Raw genomic sequence first — 26,404 nt, 5'->3', positions numbered from 1 at the left:
GGGGATCCTGTCAGGATGCCTGTGCATAGATTCATTGGTAAGGATATGAGGCAAAATGATGGTCCAATCCTCCTCCTCTTCTCCGCTACGTGCGCCCGCCCGACATTCCTTGCCCCTTACTGTTTTCATTCCAGGCGCGTGAAGCGTCTCACACAGACCACCGAGTCTCTAATGTATTTCAAAATGCCTCCTAAACTTTGCCTCATTATTGAAAACCCCGCCGCGCCAGGCAAGGTTCGAGCAGATACAAACAGGAACAGAGATCTTCAACATGAAGTGGAGGCATTTAGCTGCGGGTGTCCTCGCGCAGCGGCTGGTGCTACCAGTCTTGGGATATGGCACTACCATTTCCATTGCGATCAGCTACTGCCCTGCCACCTATACGAGCACAAGCACGACCAGCAGCTCGTCCTCAACTCCCAGGTAAGCACATATACTCAACCGGCCAGCTGGCGCTACACGAACTGACAGAGGACAGTTCTGGACCTGCAACACCCTACTATCTCTTCCTGGCCAACAGCTTGAGCGGGCAACTGGAGTACATAGCCTCTGATGGTACCATATCCACAGACCCTCAACAAGCAGTCGCCTTCACAATCACACCTTCGGGTCAGCTGATGAGTGGAAGAGAATATGTGTCTACCAGCGGAGAAGTGCCTTCGCAGAAATTCGAGGTCTCTCCGGTGTTGGCGGAGCTTGCAACAGTATTCTCCGTCTCCTCCAATAATACCTTGTTGTGGACGAACGACGCATTTGCCGGACGCGAGGCTCTCTTCTGTGACTTTGGTTCTGTCGTCCAGGTTTTCTTCAATGGAGAGGCACCCCCAGGCTGCACGGTGACCCCAATCAGTGTGGTCCCTACCGCAGATGTTGATGCCACTCTGTCGTCGTCTACCACCATGCTACAATCGTCGAGTCTGAGCACGACGGTTGGGTCATCTAGCCAGATGACAACCACCATGAGCAGTCTCTCCTCAGGCCCATTCTCGAGTTCTATTTCCGAACAGGGAACCATTCCCGGAACCTCAATCTCGTCTAGCCCAACGATTGCAAATCCATCGACTTCATCTTCCACCACTAGGGGCTTGACGTATTCTTCGACAAGCTTTCAGTCTTCGTCGTCGTCAGCATCTCCGATTTCCACGCCGTACTTGTCTCCCACCACAACTGGCGTGCCGAATTGCTTTGATCGTTCACCATTCGACGGCACAGTCAATGACAACTACCTGATCCTCTGCGATACAGAGCTTCCAGGCTTCGAGTTGGAAGCGGTGCCAGCAACCGACATTGCCGATTGTATCGACGCCTGCAACAGTTACGTGCCAGGGTCTGATAGGCCATGCATTGCGGTCGAGTTTGACATTGTAAGTATTGTCCGTTTTCTGCCTTCTCAGGACTGATGATCTTCTAGCTTGCACCTTCGAACCCATGTCACCTGAAATTCGATATCAATGTCGTGAACAGGGGTGCGAACGCGTTCGCCCAAGCTGCAATCATTGTTAACGAACCATATGCTCCTGAAATCGAGTTTGCAGACGGCAATAGTAACCCAACAGACACGGGCGTCGTAGACTCCTCAACCACGACATGGATGATGGATGGGACAACTTCCCAGTTGACGACCACCACGACGAGTACTGGGTCGGAGCCTCCTCCATCGTCAAGCTCTTCACCCACAACACCTGCGCCCTCAACATCCACCTCACTCTCCAGCGGAGGCTTGTCAAGTACCACGACTACGAGGTCAGGGTCTACGTCCGTTGGCCCAAGTTCCTCAGGAGTTGTATCATCGACAACGAGCCTGCAACAAAATACTGCAACAAGTTCCAGCCAGTCTTCTAGCACCAGTATGGTCCCTTCGGGGTCCACAGCACAGCCCTCGATTCAATCCTCGCCAACAACCTCTTCCAGCTCAACTTCTTCGCGTCTACAATCAACCAGCTCCAGTCGGATAGCAGGCAGTTCAACAACGCCGGTGTCGAGCACGTCACAGACGACGACACTACTGACAACATCTCCAACATCATCAAGAAGCACACCCCTGCCATCGACTTCCACAACCACATCCACATCCACATCCACATCCACATCCACATCCACATCCACATCCACATCCACATCCACGGCCTCATATTGCTCTGCAACGCCGACGACAGCAGCTCTTTGCTCCACATACAACCATCAAGCATTGAACGTCAACAGCGACGGCGTCTGCTACGAAGTTGAATGCGCAACAACGTTACAGAGCAACATCCTCACCGGCAACTCGACGACAGCCTCCTCCCTGAAGACGTGTATCGGGTTTTGCACACTGTACAACGTGGCTCTACCGTATGGGTGTCTCGGAGTCAACTACCTGGGTTCGTTGAGTGGAAGCACCCCCAACTGCATTTTATTGTCTTCTGTGACAGGAACAACATACAGCCCCGGGATTGACAGCGGCCGCCTCCTGTTCCCAGGCTACCCAGCAATCACCGATCCTTCGCTCGGGCCCACTGCAACCACAACCACTACCCAGGCCACAGCGTCAACGACCTCAGCATCACGCTTAACAACCACAACCGCAATCACAACTTCCTCGGCCAGCACAACATCATACTCACCCCTAAGCTGTCCCCCTGCTCCAACGGCCTCCGCATGTCCCGGTACATCTCCCACATGCTACGACTACAACATTTACGGCTTGGAAGTGAACTACGAACTCGAATGTGGCACCATCTTCACGGGCGCCCCAGTGCAGCCGATCGTGGCATTCTCTTTGGAAGATTGTATCATGTGGTGTCAATATCAGAATCTGCTCCAACCAAACAGCTGCGTGGGGCTGACTTTCCAGGAAGGCGATGTCGGTCAAGGAACGCCCAACAATTGTTTCAGATACTCGAGCTTGACATGTGTGACCCGAGGGAACGCCACGTTCGACAGCGCTCGTCTGCTGTATAGTGGGTATCCTCGAATGACGGATTACACTGATCCCAACTTCGTCTGTGGTGTTACGATGACGACGACGACGAGGACGACAGCTACAACTACAACAACACGTGTTGTCACTTCTGGTAGTATTGTCGGGGTCACCACTTCTGTGTCGAGTATATCAACGACGAGCTCTACTCGAGCCGCGACGACCAGCTCGTCAAGTACCACCTCGGATCGCTCACAGGCTTCTTCGACTCTTTTCCCACGAGCGTATCCGCAAGACCCGGTGTGTGACAACAATTTGATATCCAAGTTCGAGGGTGAGTTCAGATCCACAAAGCCCGGCCTTGCTCTATATACATGAAACAATCTGACAGGACCTTTCTTGGTTATCTTACAGGCGGGCAGGCCCTAGTCAACCCATCATAAGGCAGATACTATGATATTGAATGCGCGGTGAGTCCCAAGACCCAAGACTGGATTCCTCTCTCCCATCCACAAGTCACACTCCGCCATTGAGACAAACCTCGAAGATATTCCCAAAAATTAAAGAGAAAACACCCCGAAAGAAAGAAGAAGAAAAAGATTGAAGCAAATCCCTGTCCTGACCTGACCTTCCACTGACCTCCCATCCTCATTCTCCCAGGCGGACTACACCAACGTCGGCAACAACCCATTCGGCGCCACCACGCAGGCAACATACAACAGCTGCCTCAACCAATGCGACGTCGCAGCAAGCCAAGGCACGACATGCGCCGCCTTCTCCTGGACGACCTCTTCCGGCCTCTGCACGCTCTTCGGGCGAGTCAGCAACGGCGGCGCCACCACGACCAACATGACCAACACGCAAGGCACGCACTCCGGACGATTCCTATCGACCGGGTCCAACGGCGCCGGCTCCGCGTCTCCGCTACAACTGTACTTGTCGCACCCGATCCCCTTCCCCACGGGCCAGAACATCCAGGGGGCCACGCTGCCCGCATACCCGGGCGGGACGAACACGTATTTCAACGGCTGGGCGGCCAACTCGCACACGACGCCGCTCGACCTGTCTGGCCAATACGCGCCCATCACATGGCGGATCTTCGACCAGACGAGCCCAAAACTCTTCGTGACGGCCAACTTCTGGTTCACCAACTCGCCGCTCGTACTGAACTCGGGCACGCAGAACACCTACAGGGTCGGCGGGCGCAGCACTGACGCTGTCCCGATTTCGTTCCCGGCGTCCAATTTGCCCGCGTACACGCTCGCGCCGTTCTGGACGTCGGGCTTCATCTTGGGCGCAGGCCAACAGGGCATCTACTACCAAGTTGACGAGATCGGTTCCGGTTCGGCACGATACGGCATCTCCATTGAATGGTTCTTCAGCCACAATACCGAAGACTCGGCCGTGCAGCATGCAATCATCACCTACGACACGGGCGTGCCGGGCGTGTGGACCACCTATTTCTTCAGCGTGGGCAGTCTCACCACCGACCAGGGCGGCAGGCAGACCGTCGGTGGCCAGGGCAGTTCGTCCAGCATGTCGCAGTTCTTCACGTATTGTCGGGCCCAGAGAGGTTGCGTGACACCTGGCTCCAGGCTGGTTATGGATACCACGCAGTCCGATCCTGCGCTGATCGTCAATTATACTGCGGGTTACTTTGCCGCGGCTAATGTCCCTGTTGGGACGTGGTCTTGGGCGAGCATTCCCAACGATGGTAGCTAGCCTAGTCGTATCTGTCGAATGACGGGGAGGGAAGGGAAGGGATGGTTGGGTTTGGATTGACTTGTTTTCTATCGACGGATGGACTGACTTACCCCCTAAGGTTTGTCAACTTGGGGTGATCGGGACTGTGTATCACGCTGAGAGGTCTGGCTTACTCTTGAAGATGCTTGGATGTGTCGTATGGGAAGGGTCTGGTGCTAGAACATCTTGGTGAGAGCTAGTAGATCGTGTCATAACGTAGCTGTCGCGCATTCAATCGTGATCGATTTCTCCGTTCACTGGTTCTGTGATTGAGTCATCTCAACCTGGGAAGACTGAGACCTTCAACAAACCAAAAGGGCTCCATAGTCCGGGCCAATCCTGATGGCGATCCATGATATCAGAACCCGAAAGCAGACCTCCAGAGCGTTACCTTCTATAGTATCTGCTCACACACAGCCTCACGTCCGCACATCTAACTCCCACGTTAAACAGAGCAGACGAGTCCGAGAAGGATCCATATCAACGTGAAAGAAGTTGGGCGTAATTCATCATTCATGTCTAAGCAAAAGATGGACTCCGGTTTGATGCAGAAGACGTCGCTCGCAGAATACTCCCGCTGCCCATGCATTCAATGCTTTGTCCCAACAAACTCCTTTCGAGATCGATCCAGCTCCAACGCATTCGTTGATTCCAAGGAACCTTCTGCAAACGGAAACTATGTCAAACCCATACCACTCGCCGTACCCAAATGCATCGGATTGTCCTAGAAGACCCAAGTCACAAAAAGGGTATCATAGATCACTTCAGTCGCGGCAGGAAATAGCAAACTACATGACAATCTGTGGACCACGTGTCAGTTTGGACCATTGATAAGCACAAGATAGAAGCTCAACTTACACATTCGCTTTTGTCTTTGCCAGGAGGAACGCCCATCTCGTCGAATGTCTTTGGTCCTTTACCTGGTGGGCGAACGGCATTGGTCGGGACCGAAGCTGGTTTCGACGGCTGGCTGTTTCCACTCGGTCGATTGGAATCTAGCCGTGCTGGAGCCATGTTGGCCGGTGTGACATTGTGTGCTGCAGGTACTGGAGTTCTACTGGGAGGCGTTTGCGAGTTTGGAGGACGACCATAACCCATATCAGGACGGTCGGGTCCAGGGCGAGAGTTCAGTGGTGAAGGTCGACTTTGTGAAGAGCCTGGCTGTGCAGGTTGGTTGGGGCGAGAAAACGGGCGAGAGGGATGGTTCTGATCAAAAGGTTGAGGTTTACCCATGTTCGGCCCATTGGGCTGCTGAGGTGGAGGTCTTCTCTTTGGTTCGAGAGGAGCGGAAAAGCCAATATCAAGCGCTGGAGGTGTAGGGGTTTGGCCAGCTGCTCGCGGGTCACGATACGGAGATGCAGCACCAGGTTTTGGTGGTGGCCGTATTTGTGGCACTCCAGGCCCAGATGACCGCACTGATGGTACTCGCCCACCTTGACCGTAGCCTGCTGGCGGGACCCGGGCATCATTGGTCGAATGGGGACGCTGTTGAGGTAGCATATGTGGAGATCCATACGGATCAGGTCTGGGGCCTCCCATTGTCGTAGCCGACGAAGGTCGAAGGTTTGGGTTGATTCCGAACGCTGAAGTTGGTCGATAGTCAGGGCCTTGGTTGCCCATCGGGAAGCTGGGGTTATCGGTTGGGTATGGGGCGACGCTTCCCGGCCGTGCTGATGGTGGTCTCTGAGGGTGGAGAGAAAGACGAGACGGATCGGGCATGTCAATGACTGTGTTATCTTGCTCTTCAGCCAGGGGTGCCATTGCAGGCATCGCGGGCATCGGAGGGATTTGACCATCTAGGATCACCGAGGCTCGCTGCTGCCGGATTTTTGAAAGTGCGACATTCTCGTGGTCTTTCCGAGATAACGTTTTGGACCTAGAGATGGCCTCGATTCTCTTACCGGCATCCTGATTGCCACTTTGTGATGCCTTTCGATACCATTCTTTGGCTTGGTCAAAATTGACTGGAACGTAGATACCAACCTCGTAATAGTATCCCAGGGCAAATTGTGCTGTTGGAAACCCGGACAGCGCCGCTCGCTGTGCGTAGGTAAAGGCCATCTCCTCGTTCTTGTCGAAGAGGCCTTCATGGCCGCAAAGGAACCATTTGCTGATGGCCATTTCAGCTTCAGGTTCACCCTGCCTGGCCGCAAGGGCGTTATAATGGAGCGAAAGTGCAGGATCGAAAGGACATCCAAGCTCGCAGAGTTCATACGCTGTTCCCATCTTGACTTGCGCCTTAGCGAATCCTAAGTAGGCGGCCTTTTCAATGTTGATTTTTGCCGCTACCATGTCTTTGGGCAAATAGCGCTCCGGTATTTGGACTTGGGGCATTTGATGAGCCTGGAGCATTCCGAAGACGTAAGCACCTTGTGGAGCGTTCTCGTCGGCCGTTTGAGCTGAAGCATATATCAGGTTCAGGCCCCGTTCGTAGTCTTGCACTTGCCCATGTTGGCCAAGGAGGGTCATCATCCCCAGCCTGTAACAAGCAGCAGAATCCCCAGCATCGGCTCCTTTCTGGTAGTACTTGATTGCTTTAAGGGCGTCATTCGAGGACTCGAACTGCATTCCAATCCTGTAATCGGCACGGACGTAGCCTCTTTCGGAGGCTCTTGTATAGCAGTTGAAGGCTTCTCTTTTGTCGATTCTGTGCCCAAACTTGCCAAACTCAAGCCACATACCTCGCATGAACTCAGCTTTGGGGTGATGTTGATCGGCCAAAAAGCTGACAATCTTGAGCGCATCTTCCTTCAAGACGTGTTCGATACGAGGCGTCCGCGTCCGAGGGGCTTGTGCCAGAGCTATTCTTTCCTCGTTCTGCTGACATACTTCCACATATGACAGCACATCTTGTGCCCATGTTAACTGGGTGTCAGGGTCACTGCAACTCAGGACTGCTACTCTTGCTCCCTCCAACGTGGCTTCCTTCTGCTCGTCCGTAGGTGGAATGTTGGGTGGAGGGTTTCGAAGAATAGGGAAGGGAGAGAAGTTCGGCTGATCTGCTTGAGGTATGGACGTCGTTCGCGGTGGGTAGCTGTCTTGCTGGACCGGCTGACTTGGGGCGTGTATAGGCATACCTTGTCCGATCACTTGCTGGTTGTTGCTTGGGTCTGAAGCATTCCTCCAAGGCATGCCCGAGGCCATGTATTCGGCTGACTGGGGAGTGTAGACTGATGCTGAACTTGCTGAAAGAGGGCCCGATGCGGCCTGTTCCATTTGAGCAACATTCTGCTCAATGTTACTAGGAAGTTCATGCACCCTGTTGTCGTTAGCAGAGACCCCTCGATGCCTCGCGAGCAACATACCGGTTGGGGGTCGGTTGTATCAGTTCAGGCATGTAGTAGGAGTCATCACCCCCCGGTACGAAGGTTGCGCCTGTGTTGTAATTCATGGCTACGGTCAGCAGCGGATGAACCTTTTTTGTCTACAAGTGAACGCTCATGCCCAGTTCACCTGATCGCTTCCACCGCCTTGCCTGCTGATGCCCAGCAACTCAGTATACCTTGGGACCTCAGAAAGTAGAGCTGCTTTGGGATGATTCAGAGAATCAGGCAAGGGGCGTGAGATGGCTTTCAAGAGCGCGTTTTCTTCAGCTTATGCGGCTTGAGCAGAGAGACTGGGATCTGCGGCTCCCAAGGTGGGCATTCAGAGGTGAGACCGACCGAGGCAGGATGATTTCCCAGTTTGATACTTGTTGTAGACATGTCTTGTTTCCGAGAGGAAGAGGATTGCAATCTGAAGGCTACCCGGTGTTCGGGAGCAGTCATGGCCGTGCAATGTGGGACAACATGGGGAGTTGTGGATTGTGAGTGTGTTGTTGATGGTTTGGAGGGAGACAAGGGCGGGCGCAGCAAGGCTGTAAGGGTGACGGATGCTCCGCATGCATAACACGATCTGCCATAAAGTACCAGGGAGACTCAGGCTAGCTTAGGGGTCCCGGGGGCTTAGGCTACTAGTAAGGGATGCCCATCTCGCCCCAATTAGGTACGTAGATACCCAAGTACAGACGCCTAATCAAAGTCTAAGCATAAAAGGCCTAGGCATGGATGTAACGACTGCTACCTAAAGTTGGTACCTACCTTAGGCAGGTGCGATGTTAGGTGGCTACTGAGTATCTGATAATTGACAAGCCCACAAACCCCCCTGAAGCCTCCCTTATCACACTTCTCTGGATCAAGCCAGCCGGGCTGGCTCCTTAGGCTATCATCGGCCCAAGGCAGCCGGCTGCCTCCCGGGTTCAAGTTTTGGGTGCCACAGTGGGTGCCTCAAAAACAGCCTACGCCTCGCATACTAGTACTAGTAAGACGATTACGCGCTGCAAAGGTCGATCCACAGCCACACTGGAAGCCATCGATTCATTTTTGGCATTCCATCGTCTCGTGCGAACAGATTCTGTATGGAGTTACAATACACAAAAGCAGAAGCAATATCGGCCCGTTGATCGCGCACAGTACTGGCTGCAGCCGTGCTCCCACCCGACTGTTCGCCTTTCACAATCGCACTCAACAGCCTTGAGCAACTGCTATTCCGGCCTCCGCCAACCAAGCTGATGCGCGTCGAACGCGCGTTCAAATCTCCCCAGCTGGAGATGACCCTCCTGTGCATATTTACGGGTCCACCGAGGAGAAGGAGAAGTGGCTGCGAGGATCAAGTGCACCAAATACGCGTATAGTCTCTGGGACGAGGGCCCGATGCCCGAGAGCATCATGGAGCCTAGTCAGGCCAACTTCTGCCATCCATATCAGCCTTATGATATTCAGCTGGAGTTCATGTCACATCTGTATCGCTGTATACAGGAAAAGAAGGTGGGCATCTTCGAGTCCCCAACAGGCACAGGCAAGTCTTTGAGTCTGATATGCGGTGCCTTGACTTGGCTTCGAGACCATGAGCGCCATGCTCTGGACAGTACACTGAATGCTGAGAGCGGAGGTGATCAAGATGACTGGTTGGTGCGCGCTGAAACGGCTGTCCGGCGACGTGAAATGCTCCTTGCTCGAGAAGAGCTCGAGCACAAACTTGCCACTCTTCGGGAAGAAGAGGCCCGCCAGAAACAGAAAACATTCGACAGCAGATTCTCCAAAAAGCCGCGAATCGTTGAGTCAAGCGCGTCAGAACATCTCTTGAATGATGACGAGTTCTTGGTCGACGACTATAACAGCGAGGCTGAAGAAAAGGCCACGGTTCAAAGCACGAGCACCGGTTTCTCCAGTTCTACTCAGTCACTGCTTGACAAATTGCAAAAACCAACAAAAGAGAACATGGAACAGCCAGAAGAAGACCGGCTCAAAGTCATCTTTTGCTCCCGCACCCACTCGCAGCTCACCCAATTCGTGAACGAGCTGCGACGCGTGAAGCCTCCTCCGTCGGTTCCCACGGCTGTTGAAGATTTCACACCGGGTTCCGAATTTGAAGAGGGTATCAAGCACCTTGCCTTAGGTTCGAGGAAGAATTTGTGTATCAATCCTAAGGTTGCACGCCTGTCGTCCCCCACAGCAATCAATGAACGCTGCCTTGAGCTTCAAAAACCGGGGACCGCCAAAGACAAGAAATGTCCATATCTCCCATCCAAGGATGACAGAGAGAAGGTCGATTCATTTCGAGACAAGGCCATTGCACAAATCAGAGACATCGAAGATCTGGCTCATCTCGGTAAGAGGATGGACCTTTGTCCCTACTATGCTTCCCGCAGCGCTATCGCTTCCGCTGAAATTCTCACTCTGCCCTACCCACTCCTTCTGCAGAGGTCAGCCCGAGATGCCCTGGGCGTCTCAGTCAAGGACAACGTCGTCGTGATCGATGAGGCACATAATTTGACAGATGCTATCGCGGACACGTTTTCCATAGCTTTGCGACTCAGTCAACTGGAGCAAGCTCTACAACAGGTTACTGCATACGCAATGCGGTTCAAAAATCGCTTGAAAGGCAAGAACCGTGTCTATGTAACTCAAGTTCTGCGTTTACTCCGTTCGCTTGCGGATTGCTTGCGAGGTGTGGCACAAAAGTCCTCCTCGGGTCAGGTTACAACCACAGCTACCCAACTGATGTCTGGCAAAGGTGTGGATCAGATCCGTCCGCACAAACTCCTCAGGTATTTGCATGAAAGTAAGCTCTGCCACAAGGTCGAATCATACACCGAAGTCCAGAAGGATGCAGATGATGACGGTCAAGGCAAAGGTGTCTTGATGCAGTTTCAGAACTTCATGTCGGTTCTGATGAACCCTGACGAGGAGGGCAGGTTCTTTGTTGAGCGGCACGATGGCGACATTATTGTCCGTTACACACTACTTGATCCGAGAGAACATTTTCGAGAGATAGTCGCAGAAGCCAGAGCCGTCATCCTTGCTGGAGGGACCATGTCACCAATGTCGGACTATTCAAATTATCTGTTCTCATATCTCGAGAAGGACAGGCTTGAAACCTTCAGCTTTGGCCATGTCATACCTTCCACCCACCTGTTTGCTCAAGCCGTTGTGAAAGGGCCTTCGAATGTCGAGTTTGACTTCACTTTCGAAAAACGCGGCTCAGAGGGGACGATTCTGGAGCTAGCCGACCTGATATATCGGACATGCAAAGTCGTCCCAGACGGAGTCGTGGTGTTTTTCCCGAGCTATGAATACCTTGCTCAGGTCGTAGCTGTCTGGCAAAAGCTCCCCCTCGGCCGGCCTCTGATGAAGGCGTTAGGTGAAACCAAGGTGACTTTTCAAGAGTCCAAAGGTGTCTCTGTCGATGAACTTCTCCGAGACTACGCAAGCGCTGTAGATTCGGGGAAGGGAGCACTTTTGCTGTCAGTCGTTGGCGGCAAGCTTTCGGAAGGGATCAATTTCTCAGATAAGCTGGGCCGCGCGGTTATCGCAGTTGGCCTTCCATTTCCAAATGCCAATGGCGCAGAGTGGAAGGCGAAGATGCAGCATATTGAAGGTCTTCGATATCAGCAGTGCAAACGCGAGGCTATGTTGCCACAAGGACAATGGCAAGTTGAGGCAAAGAAGGCGAGTCGAGACTACTACGAAAATGCCTGTATGCGTGCTGTCAACCAGAGCATTGGGAGAGTGATTCGGCACAGGAACGATTATGCTGCAATCCTGATGGTTGACAGACGCTTTGCAACAGACAGAATTAGACAGAAGCTGCCAGGCTGGATCCAAGGCAGTATGGAGAGAGGTGTTGACAGCTGGGGAGATGTCGAGAGAGGCCTGATAGATTTTTTTCGCACGAAATTATGATAAAATGTGTTGATGACAACGGCTGATGGTAACCATGCATGTGAGTGACCACTAGTCCCAATGGCAATAAATGTCCGATCGCACCATTCGCGCTCAAGGTATACATTCTATGAATATTGTCAACTTGAATAGCTACCTACCCATTTGGTGTTTTGCACATCCTGTATCAGTGGCCCACCGGACTGGCGAAGTGTTGCCAAGATTTCTTGCCACTAAGCCCAATCAAGGTCTTGGCGCACAACCTGCACTTTCAACTCTTCATCCATTGTCGACGGAACCGCAGTTAGACCTCAGTCACGACACGACAACTTCAGTCTCAACGCCGCCAAAATGCCTACGAGACTGACAAAGACCCGCAAGCAGTGAGTACCCTCGCCTCCTCCACCCTCAGCAAATATCACACCTAGACGGGACCGGCTGCGCAATCACGATCGACTCGAACGCATCTTTCGGCGACAATCAAGACCTTCTGAAGACTCAGCTCAGCCCACATTTTCTCAACAAATTCTGCTCGATGGATGATGTGTATCGCGGCACCGAGATCGATAGCCAACCGTTTCCGTCTAGTCGTGGTTCATGTGTGATGGAATTGAAGAAATGGGCTAACATTTGCATCTCAGCCGCGGCCACGTTTCCGCCGGTCATGGTCGTGTAGGAAAGCACCGCAAGCATCCAGGTGGTCGCGGTCTTGCCGGTGGTCAGCATCACCACAGAACAAACATGGATAAATACCATCCTGGGTACGTTTGACCGCAAGCCGGAAATTGTGGAGGCGCCATTGCTCCTACCATTTCGGCCTATCGAAAGTCTGTCAGGATTCTAACAATCACCAGTTACTTCGGAAAGGTCGGTATGCGACACTTCCATCTTCTCAGAAACCACGAGTGGAAGCCGACCATCAACCTTGACAAGGTCAGCATTTATCACCCGTGAAAAGCCGACCCTGACCGAATACTGACACGAACCTACAGCTCTGGTCGCTTGTGCCAACAGAGACCCGTGAGGCCTATGTTTCCGGCAAGAAGACCGACACCGCACCCGTTCTCGACCTCCTTCCCCTCGGCTACTCCAAAGTCCTCGGCAAGGGCAGAATCCCAGAGATCCCGATTGTCGTAAGAGCGAGATGGTTCAGCAAAGAGGCTGAGCGGAAGATCAAGGAGGCTGGCGGTGTTGTCGAGTTGGTCGCATAAATGAGGTTCGGTTTCCAGCAAGTGGGTTACGACTCGGTGTGTGCGGGCACTGAAGGGGGTTGTCGTTTGCAAGAAAGGATGATTCCCAGCATGCATGGATATGCAAAAGCATAGAATGCCTTTATTTGACGAGGCATCAGCGCAAAATCAACAATCAACGACTTTTTACAACTGCTTCTCAGCGGTTGTGGACACCGTCCAACAGGCAATAGTGTGAATACTCGCGCAAAATGCCTGCTCCCCCTCTTTACTCCTCCGCTGCACAAGCGAAGCCTCGACAACCGAATTTGTCAGTCTTTTGCATGGCAGATCGTCTCGATAGATTGTACTGTTTCTCCTAATTAGGTGCACTTGAATACCTATCTACCTACCTACCTACTAAAGTACCTGAGAGTGAGGAAGGAAATTTCAAATCACGTGATGTAGTCAGTACCTCGGGAAACCTGCTCTATGAAATGACGCGTAAATTGAGACGCGTCGAGCCCTCCGCGACCGCCGCACGTGTATATACGGGTGACAATCCCGCGTCAGAAAGTAGTACGTAGTAGTAGTTGAAGGTCGAAAGTCTGGGAGGTATTGCCCTCGTAGTTATATGGTCATCAGTCTCCCACATATCGACATGAGCGACACTATCCCACTGTTAGACACGCCGAAACGGAAATCAATACAATCGCAGGCAGATGTGCTCCGAGCCGCCCTCAAAGACTTCGAGAGGACTTTCGCAGCCGAGAATGATGGGCGCAAACCGAGTAAGGACGACATCAAGGCGGACGTTGTCATTGCGGCAAAATACAAAGACTACAACAAGCTACGAGATGTGTTAGCAGGCAAGCTTGGTCTTGAAGCTTTGAATGCTCCTCCACCACCTCGACGGAAGCATGAGCACAGTCGGAAAGACAGTGCGGTGAGCCTCACCCCTCGTCGACCACGATATACGGGCACCACTCCGGCGAAAGCCCGCGTACACCCTAACGAGCTCGACCCGTATGACGCACCCGCTTCGGTTTCGCCGAAAGTCATCCTCAGCGCCATCGGGCCGACACCGCGACGAGATGGGACTGTCCTGGGGATATTCGACCTGCTCTCCAGATCAGGATCGACCAAGACCGCCATCTCCCAGGAAACCCCGTCGAGCAGGAAGAGGAAGATAGACTCGCTCGTCGAGGCGCAGGATGCAGACAAAGAGCCGAACGCTGCTTTTGCGCAAACACCCAGCCTAAGACGGAGTAAGCGGATCGATCAAAACGAGAACGGGGGTCTGCCGTCCACGACGCCCCGCTCCACGCGCGTCAATACGGGAAGGAGACAATACTACAAGACGCCAGTGAGCGAAGGCAAGCGATTCATGCTGAACCACTTCTTTGCGACGCCGAGTGCTGTCCGGTTCGCGACGATGATCGACGCGGATTATGAGGATGTCGATGCCCACGTGGGAACACCCGCGCAAAGAAACAGCAGGACTCCTTTGCGAGACACCGTTCTCGGACTATCGCCGTCAAAGGATGATCGAGCCGCAGCCGCAACGGATGCTACGCCCCCGTATCTGAAACGGTCTTTCTCCTTCAAGGAGAGACTGCTGTCCGCTTCTACAGCATCTACTATGGTTTCGTCCTCGTGGAAAGCGGCTGCCAGCCCGACTTCGAACAGGGCTGGTCCACGGACGCTTCGACATGTCAAGTTCGGCCGTAAGCCGCTGAGTCAAATCATCGCAGACCGTCAGAGCCAGAGTCAGAGTGTGCAGCAGGATCAGGGTCCACCTCATCCAGACGACCATGACGATGATCTCGACGCTTTACGTGAAATGGAATTCAGTGATGTTAATGTCCTTGTCGGCGATAGTCAAGTAAAGGGACCCGCCGCCGAAGCTGGTGATCATGACGCATCCAAGACAGAGCCAGTCAGGGTGTGGAAGAAGAAGGGCCAGAAGAGAACAACAAGACGGGCGATCATGAGACCTGTGAAATTGAAACTTGCTCAAGCTCCCAAATTTGTGGCCGCCGACGAGGATGAGGGCGAGGACAGCTTCGATGACGATGAGCTGGCTCTGGATCATGACCGTAGCGGAAAGAGCAATGGAAATGACATCTCACGAGTTGAAGAATCCCAAGCGATTTCGGCTTCTGGCCCCGCAGGAGCGTCTGACATTGACGCAGACTCTGATCTGGACTATCTCATTGCGGAAGCAGAGCAGGAAGGCGAAGAAGATATTGACGACTTCTTGCCCGGCGACGACCAAATTGCCACGCCGCGAAAGAAACGGTCGGGTGCCATAAGACCGAGAGCAAAGGCTAGCTCAAAACTGGCTCAACCCGACTCCGACAAGCTTGCGAAGCCGGTGTCCAAGGCGAAGGTGAAATCGAAAAAGGGGGCCGGAGGTAAAGACGACGATGAAGCGTCTATGAGAACGATCAATCCGAATGCCTACACGCACATGAATTTCCGGAGTTTGAAGATCAAAAACAAGAACTCAAAGGCGAAAGGACGTGGCAGGTTTGGACGTGGTAAGAGATGAGCAAGTCGAATGTCAATCGATCGTTGGAGGCCTGGGGCTACGGGCCTCTAAAGGAATGTCGTGACCACCTTGCTCATGAAGTCTGCAAAGGGGATGGGGTTGCTTGAAGTCGTGACGAAGGCAACTCTACAGTCGAAGACGGACATGGACCATCCATCAACTTGACGTTGGAGTGATGACTACTGGCATGATCAAATGACCGAGCTTGGTCGAAGGACATGATGATTCTCTTGCGTCTGCGTTATAGCAGAAGTTCGATTCTGCTCGTGCCGATGGGCTGCAATCTGTTGTTCTTTTTATTTTTGCATGTCTCGAGGCTCTGCTAACAGTCATTCCCCATCATCCTGAGAGGCACTGCTGTGTAGGTGTTTTTGCGTCTAACCGTCCCGTCCCAACGTGACCAACTCCTGCAAGAAGTCCTCCCCATTGACCAACTCGGTACTTCCGTAGACGACTCTCCTCGTGCGCGGAATAGAGCCTACCCCTCCGCCAGTCGCGCCTTGCCCACTCGTTCGCTTCACCCATTCCTGCAGATTACCGTATTCGTCCATGCTGCCTCCGCCCACTGTGAAGACGATGGCTTCGCTATATCCCTGGCGCCGTTGGCCGAAGGTCGGGTTGACACCTGCAGCCGATTGGGCGCTTCGTGAAGTCGGATTCGCTGCCCCCGTCGTGCCTCTGGCGTGTGCACTTCGCGGATCGAAATAGAGGTAGTTTTCGGTCTTTGCAATGGCGGAGGACGAGGCCGCGGGAGGGTCCATGATCGATTCCACAATTTTCGTGACCGTCAGGTCTCGGTTGGCCGGGAGGAAGTTCTTGACCCCGGATACCAGGGCTTCAAGGTTAACGTTGCCGAAAGTCGACGAGGAGATTCTGTCCGTGAAGTTCTTGGAGAGGGACGATAGGCCGCCAAACAGCGGGGCCTGGGTTGGCTGCGACGTCGCGACGGTCGAGGTCATCATCGTCCCTCGCGTCTCCAGTCGGACATTGGAAATATGTTTAATGGCAGAAACAGCATCGCCTACACCTGCGTTCCTGAGTGCAGTTTCGAATTCTGATAGTTCAGCCTTCGATGGCTCTTTGTCGACGCTCAGGTACCAGATGATGAAGATCCGCAGCTTGTCCAGTGGGTTGTTCCCTTTGTCGTCAGAGTTGATCAGTGCCAGCATCTGGTCGGAAGTCTGCTTGGTGATGTTCTCCTCAAGCTGGAAGAAATTGTCAAGCTGTCGATCCTTGATGCCTTTCAGCAGCGCTGTGGCGATGTTCATGTGCATGTCCAATGTTGCTTTTCTTTCTCGCAGCTCAGGCAGTAATGTGATGGCTGCCTTGAGTTGAGCTGCTGATGCGGAGCTATCATCCAGGTCCTCGATGCTGTTGACTCCCGTCTTTCTGGTCACCTCTTCCGCATCCGACTTGTATTTCGTCAGCTCTTTATCAATGTCTTCTGCGACTTGAGGGAAGGGCGCGCTAGCGTTACGCGCCCAGAAAAAATCACCTGCGTTCAGGTCATAGGCTCGAGGTTTGGCGGTCGGGTTCTCCTCATCCGCGACATCCACGGTGATGCGATTCAGGTGCATCTTCAGAACATCATGGACAAGCGATTGATATGTCCATGAGTGGGAAAGCATTGGGACCAGGTCCACATTTCGGTCCAAGATGATGAGTACTGGCCGAGAAGGGGTGGAATACACATTGGCGGAGGCTTTTGACGAGAACAGATTCTCCTTGGAGTTGAGGACGTGATCCCTCAGTTTCCGATCCAGTTTTGTGGCGATCATCTTGGCCAACTCTGTTTGAGGGCACCGTATAATGGGTACCGAGCCCATTGTGACGCTCACGCTGAACAGTCCGCTGACGATTCTGTCGATTGCAGCATCTTGAACCTCAGCCTCGGCTTTGGCACTATTAAATGTCCAATAGGACTCTTTTCCCATCCCCAGGCTAAACAAATCTGGCTCAGCGACAATGAAATTCAGATATTGGTCATACACTTGCGCAATGCAGTCGGCCGTATTCGTTGCAGCAATCTGCGCCGCAAATTCTTCAAGGAGAGGACGAGGTATGGAGGAGATGAAGTTGACGTAGGCCGGCGAGTAAAGTCCCCGCGAGAGATCGGAGCAGATGAGTTGGATATTGGTGCCATTTGGTTCCACAAGATATAGTACAGGGACATCTGGAATGGGGTAACGTGTGGCGTTTATGTTTCTGTAGCAGAGTCAGCATGGTGAGATGCAACGACTGCGGCTCGCATTCAGGGAAAGATACTGACAAGTGTATCGTGACCCCCTTACTCCGTAGATCGTTGACCTTTAACACGCTGCTTATGATATCTCTTCCAAGGTTGTCAAAGACAAGAACCTTCCATATAGGCTCTCCATCTTCATTGAGCAGCCCGCTATTTGGAGTGCCGTTCGTCGAGTCCGCGTTCGAGGGCTCATCACGATTGAGGCTGAGTATTCGGTCGATAGCAGCTGGAAGTAGTCAGGTCACGTGGAACTTCGTGCTGTGTGCCAGAGGCAGTGAGGAATACTACTCACCTATCTGGCGATCCCGCAGTGTCTGAAGCCGGCCAGCCATAGTGGGCGAGGGTGATTGCCAGCAGGTAATCGCTCAACCAAGCGGACAGATGTGGAGACTGGTAGGTTCTCATCTTGACCTCATGTCTGAATACTCTGAGGACATGTTGACACGGTGCGAGGTAAATGGGATGGTGTGAACGGCGAGCGGTGCCAGAAATGTGAACCTGAAGGATACCAGGGAGGAATAGTACCTGATGTCGCAGTCTGGCTAATCTGTCATTTCGACGGGCACTAGCCACAGGCCATTCCTGATCGGGCTAGACTACCTCGACTCGAAGAACTTCAAAGTCAACGTCGCTTTCAGTCCCATTTCTTCCATCACAAAACAATAATCCTCCTCCCTGACTTCGCACTCTCTTCTTCATCAACATCACCATCACCGCAACACTCAACACTCATCACTCTGTAATTGCCATCCTCGCCACTATCTGACGGCGGTCTGTAATAAGTGACAATCTCGAATGGTTTTTCGTCTTGCTTCACGCATGGACTGGAGTTGGGGTGCATGAGGCTGGCGTGACTGTGGCGCGTTTGCTCGTCATCTGAATATTCTGGCTCGCCCGAAAAACTCATCGGCGGCTGCTTATACAAGTTCAAGTCCTCAGTGACGGTGGAGGGGTGTCTTTTAGTACCTTTGCCAGGCTGGTCAATACTAGTGGATGGTCTATGTTCGGCGGTGGTCTCATTGCACAGTTCAGACTTTGAGAAGTCTCCTGGGGACCGAAGAGATCGGTTCTACAGCCTTATTCGTGTGCCAGGTGGCCGGAAACGAGCATTCAACACCAACGGTGTTCCAACACATTGCATTGAACGACACCTTAACCTAACCTACTTCTTACGGACGACATAAAAATTCAATACAAGCCTGCAGCACGTTCCAGATCGGCTGCCTTGGTGCGGCGGTTGATGCGGCACTGCAGAAAGCGCGTGTTGTGAGTGGCGATCTTGGGTATAAGCCAAAACTCTTCGAGTTCCGCCCGCTACCAGTGTCACCTGACTGGCTCTTCGACCTTCAAGTTCGGCTCCGAGTCTTCAGACTGCAGCCAACGTCACGGGACCACCACTGGTCACGTGGTTTTATTTCCAGCCGGCCACGTGACAATAGTGGTCGATTCACGTGATCTCTCGACAGTTCAAGTCTCCTGAGAACAGCCCTCGTTCATCTATTCCGACTTCTCGCCATGGATTCGTCCAGCAACCCGCCCATGAATGGCTCGCAATCTGCCAATAATCCGTCATATACCTTCCTTGACGGCATCCAATCCTATGCAGGCTCTGATACACTGCAAAATGGCGGCGAAGACTACAGCCAGTACTTCGACCCTGCTCTGTTCGAGGCGTCCACCATCGGGCCTGGCTTCTCTCAACAACCACAGCACATACCACAGAGCTTCAATGCGAATGTTGCCAGACAGTCGCATAGCCCTGGCCTGCCTCAATACAACCCACCTCAGCCGAATTACTCTCTCAATCAATACTCTCAACCCCTCTACGACTCCCGGCAGATGCCTCAGCAGAACTATGACTCGAGATACTACCCGCGACCCTCTCCCTCGCCTGTCGGCTTTGAGGGTGGATATGCCTATCAGCAGCAGATGCCCTACAACCCTCAGAATTACAACGCTCAGCATGTGAACATCCCACCGCGGCAGAGTCCCACTCCCAATCCGACTTACCCACCCAGACAGCAACAGCCTTCGCCGTACGTTAACATCGGACCGCGTCCGTCACAGCTGTCGCAGGTTCAGGTATGGATATCCGACCCCGTTGTTCGAAAACTAACGCTGACTTCTCCGCAGAGTAGTGAGATGATGCACTATCCGAACTTTCAGGAGCAGAATCTCCAACCCTCTAATCCCTATATCGATCCTTCGATGTTGACCGCCAACCAGATGGCTAACACCAATAGTGAGTCAACTACATCCTCATGGAGGCGCCCCTTACTGACCCTTGTAGACAACAGTTCGAACTTCCAAACTCATCAGCCATTCATCGCCCCTTCTTATTTCAAACCTGGCTCAACTGTCGATCCTCAATCTCTCCAGAGTGCACAGTCTCCTCAGTCTATGCAATCAGCAACACCACAACAACTGCAGCCCGGTACGTCACCTCCTAGAAGAATGATTGCTCTATGCTAACATAACCAGGGTCTGCCCTTCAACCAAAGCCTGAGAAGACGTCAAAGGCGAAGGCACCCAAAGATCCTAATGCGCCGAAGAAGTCAGCCAGTGTCGTCCGGAAGGACGGTGTTACAGACTCTAAAGTCGAAGGCCAGGTTACTAGATATGAAACAGATTCGGACTCAGATGAGGACTTAGTGATCGAAGACCAGGAGCCCCCTGAGATGACTCCAGCCTTGCTTACTGTCACCAAACCTACGGACGAACGTGGCAAAGCTTTATATGATGCAGTGCAGGCGGTCTGGTCGCCACGCAACAAGCCTGCTCCTGCTGAAAAGATCCGGAGTGCGATTGCTTCGTTTGGCGAGACAGTGCGAAATCTGCGCGATGCATGGAAGGCTAAGAACGATAGTCTGAGAAAGGCCGAGATTCCTGACTCTCCAACAGCTTCCTTTGCTACTCAGTTGAAAGAAGAAGTCTCCCGGTATCGTCAGGTTATGGAAAGTGTCATGGCTCGATCACAGCTGTTCGGCCATCCAGCGATCGTCAAAAGGTATGTTATTGCCCCGATTCCCTCTCATTCTCTTGACAACCTCTGGGCTTGTGCTCAACGTGATACACCTCAATGCGCACCTCGTGATTTTGATAAACCCAACCACTTTGCCGCGGCTTCTGCTTCTAGACTATATCTGGAAAAGCGTCTGCCAGCCATCTCAAAGAAGATATCGAGGCATTTGTCAAACACGCAAGATACCCATATCCATAGCCATACTTCCATAGATAGCGTACAACCCGCTGTGTTATGTGACTTTTGCCCGGAACCCCCAACGGGGCAAAGATGGCCTGCTTGCAGCCCTGTCTGCCTAATAACTCTTGCTGATAACTACGTACAGACTAGGTGATAATCCCATTACAATGTCAGCTCTGTACTCCTTCATGCTGGACAGATTCAATGCCGGAGACTACGACAGCTCCATGGTCAGCGCCATTCTGAAGGTGAGTGCAGACATGCTCTGTAAGCGAAGACACGAAACTAACACGTCCAAGTTTGTCATGGAATTCAAGACTCTTGATACTGAGATGCTGGAGATGACGAAGATATCAAAGATCTTGCAGCGGTTGACCAAGAAGTCCACTACTGATATCAAGACCATGTCTCAAACCATCCTCGACAACGCTGTTGCTGCTTCGGCCCAGAAAGCTGCAAAGGCGACGGACAATAAATCAGCTAAGCCGGCGTCTCCTGCCGCCACAGGTAGTGCTGCCGATGCGGCACGGAAAGAAGCGGTCACGGGCATGAAGCGTGCTAGAGAAGCAGACTCGAGCTCTCAAGTGGTTCCAAAGAAGATTGTGAAAGTGATTCCGCAATCATCGAAGCCTCTAGCTTTGCAAAATGCTGAACGGAGAAAAGCATTGGACGCTGCACAGGCTTCCAAAGGAAGTGACAAGTCTGCGACTTCCGCCGCTGCTCCTACTTCTATTGCGGCAGGGAAATCAAAGATTGCCGTGGCTGCTCCTCCAAAATCCGCCGTCTTTTCGTCTCTGATGTCAGCCTCCAAAAAGCCAGGGACTTCGATTGCCGCGCGAGCAGCCGCCGCCGCCGCCGCCGCCAAAGATAAGGCCCCTACGGACGCATCGACCTCCACCAATCTTGCTGCGCCCGTCAAGAAAGAAAATGGAAGGAAAGAGTCGCCACCCCGCAATGGCGGCGCCGTGACGGCGGCCAAGACGACCTCATCCTTTCTGGGCCTTCTGGCGGATATGGAAAAGAAGCCCGAGAAGGAAATCAAGAAGGAAACGGAGAAACCGACTGAAACGGAGGAAGAGAAGGCCCGACGTCTGCGAAAAGAAGCACGCCGAAAGCTGCGCGTCTCTTGGAAGGCCGATGCAGAATTAGTAGACACGCGGCTCTTCACCCATGATCCGGAGGAAGAACTTGGTCATGGCGATAGCCTCATCCGGGATGCTGGCGACACTGGACGGGAAGGAGAAGCACTAAAGATGCACAAAGATATGGACGACTTTGAAGAAGATGAAGACGATGATTCTTTCGAGGAGTTGGAGCCGTATACCCCGCCGTCGGAAGTCGACTTCAGTGTCCTTAAGGATGAAGGGGATTTGCTCACCATCAATTCCATCAAGAATGGTGGGGCAATGAAAGCCGAAAGTCCTAGCAGTGGAGCCCAGGATAAGCATGAACAGGACACAGTCATGACGATCTATGCGTCTAAAGCCGATCGGCCCACCACACCCAAGGAGCCAGACGATTCGATGGACGAATTCGAGCCAGCCGAACCCGAGACTCCATTTGGTGAGCCAACCGAGGTGACTCGACAGCGCGAGAAAGACTACCTTGCCCGACTGGCTCGCAACCAACCAAATATGACTTCTCTGCCTTCGAGAACAGATCTGGCTGCTCAGATCCAAGCCATCTCCATGGGCCAGACTTCTCAACAGCCCGGAGTGATACCGGTCGAGCTTCAGCGCGCCCTCAATATGTTCGGTCAACCAAACCAAGCGACTCCTCCTCCGCAAGCTGCGCCCAGTGCGGCAGTCAATCTGCAAGCTCTCCTCCAGACTGTCCAACAGGTCAGCCAGAATCTTCAAAGTGCAACCCCGCAGCCTCAGTATCAGAGTTCGGCTCAAACGCCCGCTCCGACTACAAACCTCAGCGTACTGTTGGCTTCGATGCAACAGGGCGCACAGGTTCCGCCTGCTGGAATTCCTCTCGGCTCAGGCGTTAATCCCAATCCTTATCCCGGGTCCGGCGACGAATCCTCGCGCAAACATGCCCGCGCCGACTCGAATGATTACGACGCTGACGGTAGCCGAAAGGGAGGAAACAAGAAAAAGAAGGCTGGCTGGACCGGCGATCAGGCTAGACCGTACAACTATAAAACCCAACCGTGCACGTTCTGGGAGCAGGGCAAATGCATTAAAGGCGACATGTGCACCTACCGACATGGTGATGAGAACATCTGAAACCATGAAACACTCGAAACACCGGACCAGAACCGGCCGTCGTACCCCAGAGCTGCGAACACCATTATTGTCACTGTAAATTACATCTCACACCGGCGCGGCGTCATGGAAGGACTGACTCATCGATGTAGTGGAGGTCGAACTCGATACCCAATGGTTTTCCTGCGTTCTTGTTTCGCAGCGCACAGCGATTCGGCATGGGGTGGAAGAGGAGCAAGCGGGCATCCGGACGGTTGTAAGGTCGGGCGTCAACTGACCTATTCCCTCCTAACAGCATCTTGAGAATGGGCGTTGTGGTTGAGCTTCCTCACCATTGTGATGGCACTGCACTCGGGAACAGGCTGGAGTGCTTTTCGCATGTGTAATAGATGAGCTCGAATACGATGCTGGCGAGAGGCCATGCGAATGCGGCTGGATTAGCTGACGAGATCAATGAAAACTCTATGCTCTGGACCTCCTTTCAGATCCGTAGTAACCTGTCTATCTTATGGTGCCTGTCCCTCGTAGTTGAATAGTTGTAACTAAGTACACGAATACCTACCTAACCTTACTGAGGTATCGTCAGGGGCTTTCACCAATTCGCAGCCTTGCCAAGCCCTGACTCACAACGTCTCGAAGTAATATGACGCGCCGTACTACTCCCACCCCCTTTTTGCTTGATCTCGATTCTCGCGCGTTACAAATGGCTGTCTAGGTATCTAGAATCTATACCGCATCTCATCTCGCATCTCTGGGTTGTATTACACCATACTATAGTCACCGATACCTTTCCTTTTCTCGCGTTACACTCCCAGTTCGTCAATTAAGCCAGGCCACTTTTGGTCCACTCCCACTTCGTGACAGGGGAGCGGTACGCAAACGATCAAGTCCAGTCGACGACTCGACGAGCCGGATTGAATTGAACAGGGCTCCGGAGTTTTTGGCGTCATCGCTGGGTTGACACAGCGATTGATGTGATTCCGGGGACTGTTATTCCATTGTCATTGTCAACATCAATATCCATATCCATATCACCATGGCGATGACCATTGCATCTGATACCCCTACTCTGCATCTGATTGTGGTGTGCTGCCACGCGATATACCTTGGTCCTCCTGCTGGACCTGGAACTGGACCTGGATCTACAACTGGACCTGAACTTGAAACCGGCCTTGGGTCGTCTTCTTCTTCCACTCCATCTTTCGCCTCCGACAACGAGGCAAACTGGTTGATCGAACCCTTCCAGAAGGGTGAGACGGGGACGTATATTGCGCATAATGAAGCTGGAGTGCGCGAGTTGGCGACGGCGGTGGCGAAGGGCGAGGATGCGCTGTTGGTGTTCAGTGGAGGAGCGACAAAATTGGATAAGACGGGGAAAAGTGAGGGAGAGGGCTATTTGGTAAGTTGAGAAGGATTCTGTGCTTGTACAGACCCAGGCCCAGACCCATGCTTGGGGTTTTCTGCTTCTTTCCTTCGTCGTGGTTGTGAAGATGTTGCTTTTGTCAGGGTTGTGAAGATGTTACCTTTTGTCAGGGTAAGATTGGCCATGAGGAGTTTCTATATTGTTGTGCTGGCGAAAATTGAAAATTGAAATGGTGAGTCGAGTTGAGCCGAGAAAGAGATTTCATGTCCTAGGAAATTTCTCAGTGTTCAGATCTTAAGGGTAATGTTCGACTGATTGACTGACCGACTGAGTGTCCGGCCAGCCGGTTCGAGGATCAGAATGGCATGGTTGAGGCTATGTCTGTCTATGTGTCTTTCAGCGGGACTGAGATATTTGTTTTATACATTCTTCTTTGGCATTGAGAGCAGAATGTTCTTGGGTTCAGGTTACGCGAGTAATACTCTGTTCCTGGGATTGGAGGGTGAGCTCGGTATTTGTTTGGATTTCGATTTCGATTTCGATTCCAGGTTTGCTTTCATGCTCTTACGTCTAGAAATATCTCTCAATCGCACAGTTGGAGGAAGCGCATCCCATTCACCATTCGCACGACATGAGGTGCAGTGGTTACAACTTGGTCGACATTGTCATTGTCACTGTCCTTTTTCCATACCCGAGCCACGGTTGAACTGACCTCTCCACTCAACCCAGGACGTCGCCATCGAGCGCAATTTCTTCGGCCTGGAGACTTCACCGCCCACACTCCGGCGTCGCATGTTCGTCGACCGTTTCGCGACAGATTCATATCAGAACATCTTGTGTTCGATCATCCAGTTCCCTCACTTCGTGCGTGAGCTACTCGAAAGGGAAGCAAGTCATAGGAACCTGGGGTCTGGGTCGAAACCCAATGTTTCTGTGAAACCAGAGACACCTTCCGCTTCCGCTTCGTCAGTATCTTCATCTACAGCTTCAGCTTCAGCCTCAGCTTCCTTGGTCTCGGAATTGAAGTCGAACACAAACATCTCTGCAACCACCACGCCATTCTTTCCTACAAAGCTAACCATCGTATCACACGACTTCAAACGATCTCGATTCCTCAACCTCCATCTCCCCGCCATCCATTGGCCCAGCGACAAAGAGACTGAGACTCAGACTCGGACTCAGACTCGGACTCATTTCATCGGCATCAATCCACCATTCGATGATGTCAAAATGGCCGAGATCGAAACAGGCGACCGGCTCAGAGGATACGGCGCCTGGGAAAAGGATCTATATGGAGCAGGAGCGCTGTTGGCGGGAAAGCGGAAGACGAGGGGGTGGCAGGAAGAACGGTTTCGACGGGAAGTCCTAGGTCAGACTCAGTTGTCTGCCGAGCTTAAGGTGCAGATAGAGAAGATGTTGGCTTGGAAGGGTGGGGAGAACGGAACTGATATCTGTCCGGCGCCCATGCCTTGGGAATGAAGGAATGCTTCATGAATCGATATTGGAATAAGGAACGGGATCGAGGATGATGTTCCGAGCAAGAAATGGGTTGGCAGGAATCATGATACTGTAGTTGTAGTATACCCAGTAGTATATCACCATGCCTGAGCGTGCTGCGTCCCCCCTTTTCAGTACATCTCGATGCTGGGAAGGCTTCCAATACAGTGTGGGTGTCTCTGTCTCTTGGGAGACGGGTGGATTCTAAAGGGGCATGATGGTCAATCGCCTCAATACTAACGGTATCTTCTCTCTATATCAAGCTTTCCATTGCTGTGGAAGGAGTACTTCCTAGTTGATGGCTGAATGATGAGGAA

The 26,404-nt window shown here is 52.6% G+C and overlaps 8 protein-coding genes across 8 annotated transcripts; 6 read left to right on the top strand and 2 right to left on the bottom strand.

Moving 5' to 3' along the window:
* Positions 1-271: 271 nt before the first annotated feature.
* A1O1_00718 (uncharacterized protein) lies at positions 272-4,621 on the top strand (the record flags this gene model as incomplete). Its single annotated transcript, XM_007721635.1, has 4 exons — positions 272-423; positions 479-1,364; positions 1,412-3,199; positions 3,560-4,621. The coding sequence occupies 4 exons, from the start codon at positions 272-274 to the stop codon at positions 4,619-4,621; spliced, it is 3,888 nt and encodes a 1,295-aa protein (XP_007719825.1).
* Positions 4,622-5,491: 870 nt separating this feature from the next.
* Positions 5,492-8,033, bottom strand: A1O1_00717 (uncharacterized protein; the record flags this gene model as incomplete). Its single annotated transcript, XM_007721634.1, has 2 exons — positions 5,492-7,901; positions 7,948-8,033. 2 exons carry the CDS (start codon positions 8,031-8,033, stop codon positions 5,492-5,494), a joined length of 2,496 nt encoding a protein of 831 aa, XP_007719824.1.
* Positions 8,034-9,348: 1,315 nt separating this feature from the next.
* Positions 9,349-11,865, top strand: A1O1_00716 (chromosome transmission fidelity protein 1; the record flags this gene model as incomplete). The annotated part of the gene is made up of 1 exon (XM_007721633.1): positions 9,349-11,865. One exon carries the CDS (start codon positions 9,349-9,351, stop codon positions 11,863-11,865), a length of 2,517 nt encoding a protein of 838 aa, XP_007719823.1.
* A 720-nt stretch (positions 11,866-12,585) lies between these two features.
* Positions 12,586-13,055, top strand: A1O1_00715 (60S ribosomal protein L28; the record flags this gene model as incomplete). The annotated part of the gene is made up of 3 exons (XM_007721632.1): positions 12,586-12,605; positions 12,699-12,777; positions 12,837-13,055. The coding sequence occupies 3 exons, from the start codon at positions 12,586-12,588 to the stop codon at positions 13,053-13,055; spliced, it is 318 nt and encodes a 105-aa protein (XP_007719822.1).
* Positions 13,056-13,674: 619 nt separating this feature from the next.
* On the top strand, positions 13,675-15,567 carry A1O1_00714 (uncharacterized protein; the record flags this gene model as incomplete). Its single annotated transcript, XM_007721631.1, has 1 exon — positions 13,675-15,567. One exon carries the CDS (start codon positions 13,675-13,677, stop codon positions 15,565-15,567), a length of 1,893 nt encoding a protein of 630 aa, XP_007719821.1.
* Positions 15,568-15,944: 377 nt separating this feature from the next.
* A1O1_00713 (uncharacterized protein) lies at positions 15,945-18,144 on the bottom strand (the record flags this gene model as incomplete). The annotated part of the gene is made up of 3 exons (XM_007721630.1): positions 15,945-17,772; positions 17,837-18,038; positions 18,105-18,144. The coding sequence occupies 3 exons, from the start codon at positions 18,142-18,144 to the stop codon at positions 15,945-15,947; spliced, it is 2,070 nt and encodes a 689-aa protein (XP_007719820.1).
* Positions 18,145-19,351: 1,207 nt separating this feature from the next.
* A1O1_00712 (uncharacterized protein) lies at positions 19,352-23,248 on the top strand (the record flags this gene model as incomplete). Its single annotated transcript, XM_007721629.1, has 6 exons — positions 19,352-19,894; positions 19,946-20,054; positions 20,103-20,246; positions 20,294-20,819; positions 21,160-21,262; positions 21,314-23,248. The coding sequence occupies 6 exons, from the start codon at positions 19,352-19,354 to the stop codon at positions 23,246-23,248; spliced, it is 3,360 nt and encodes a 1,119-aa protein (XP_007719819.1).
* Positions 23,249-24,263: 1,015 nt separating this feature from the next.
* On the top strand, positions 24,264-26,069 carry A1O1_00711 (uncharacterized protein; the record flags this gene model as incomplete). Its single annotated transcript, XM_007721628.1, has 2 exons — positions 24,264-24,626; positions 25,320-26,069. The coding sequence occupies 2 exons, from the start codon at positions 24,264-24,266 to the stop codon at positions 26,067-26,069; spliced, it is 1,113 nt and encodes a 370-aa protein (XP_007719818.1).
* Between the last annotated feature and the right edge of the window lie 335 nt (positions 26,070-26,404).

The sequence above is a fragment of the Capronia coronata genome (assembly GCF_000585585.1).
Source record: "Capronia coronata CBS 617.96 chromosome Unknown acBCG-supercont1.1, whole genome shotgun sequence".
Lineage (NCBI taxonomy): Eukaryota > Fungi > Ascomycota > Eurotiomycetes > Chaetothyriales > Herpotrichiellaceae > Capronia > Capronia coronata.
Note: the sequence above shows the minus strand (reverse complement) of the source record. Positions and strands in the feature narration are given on the sequence as shown.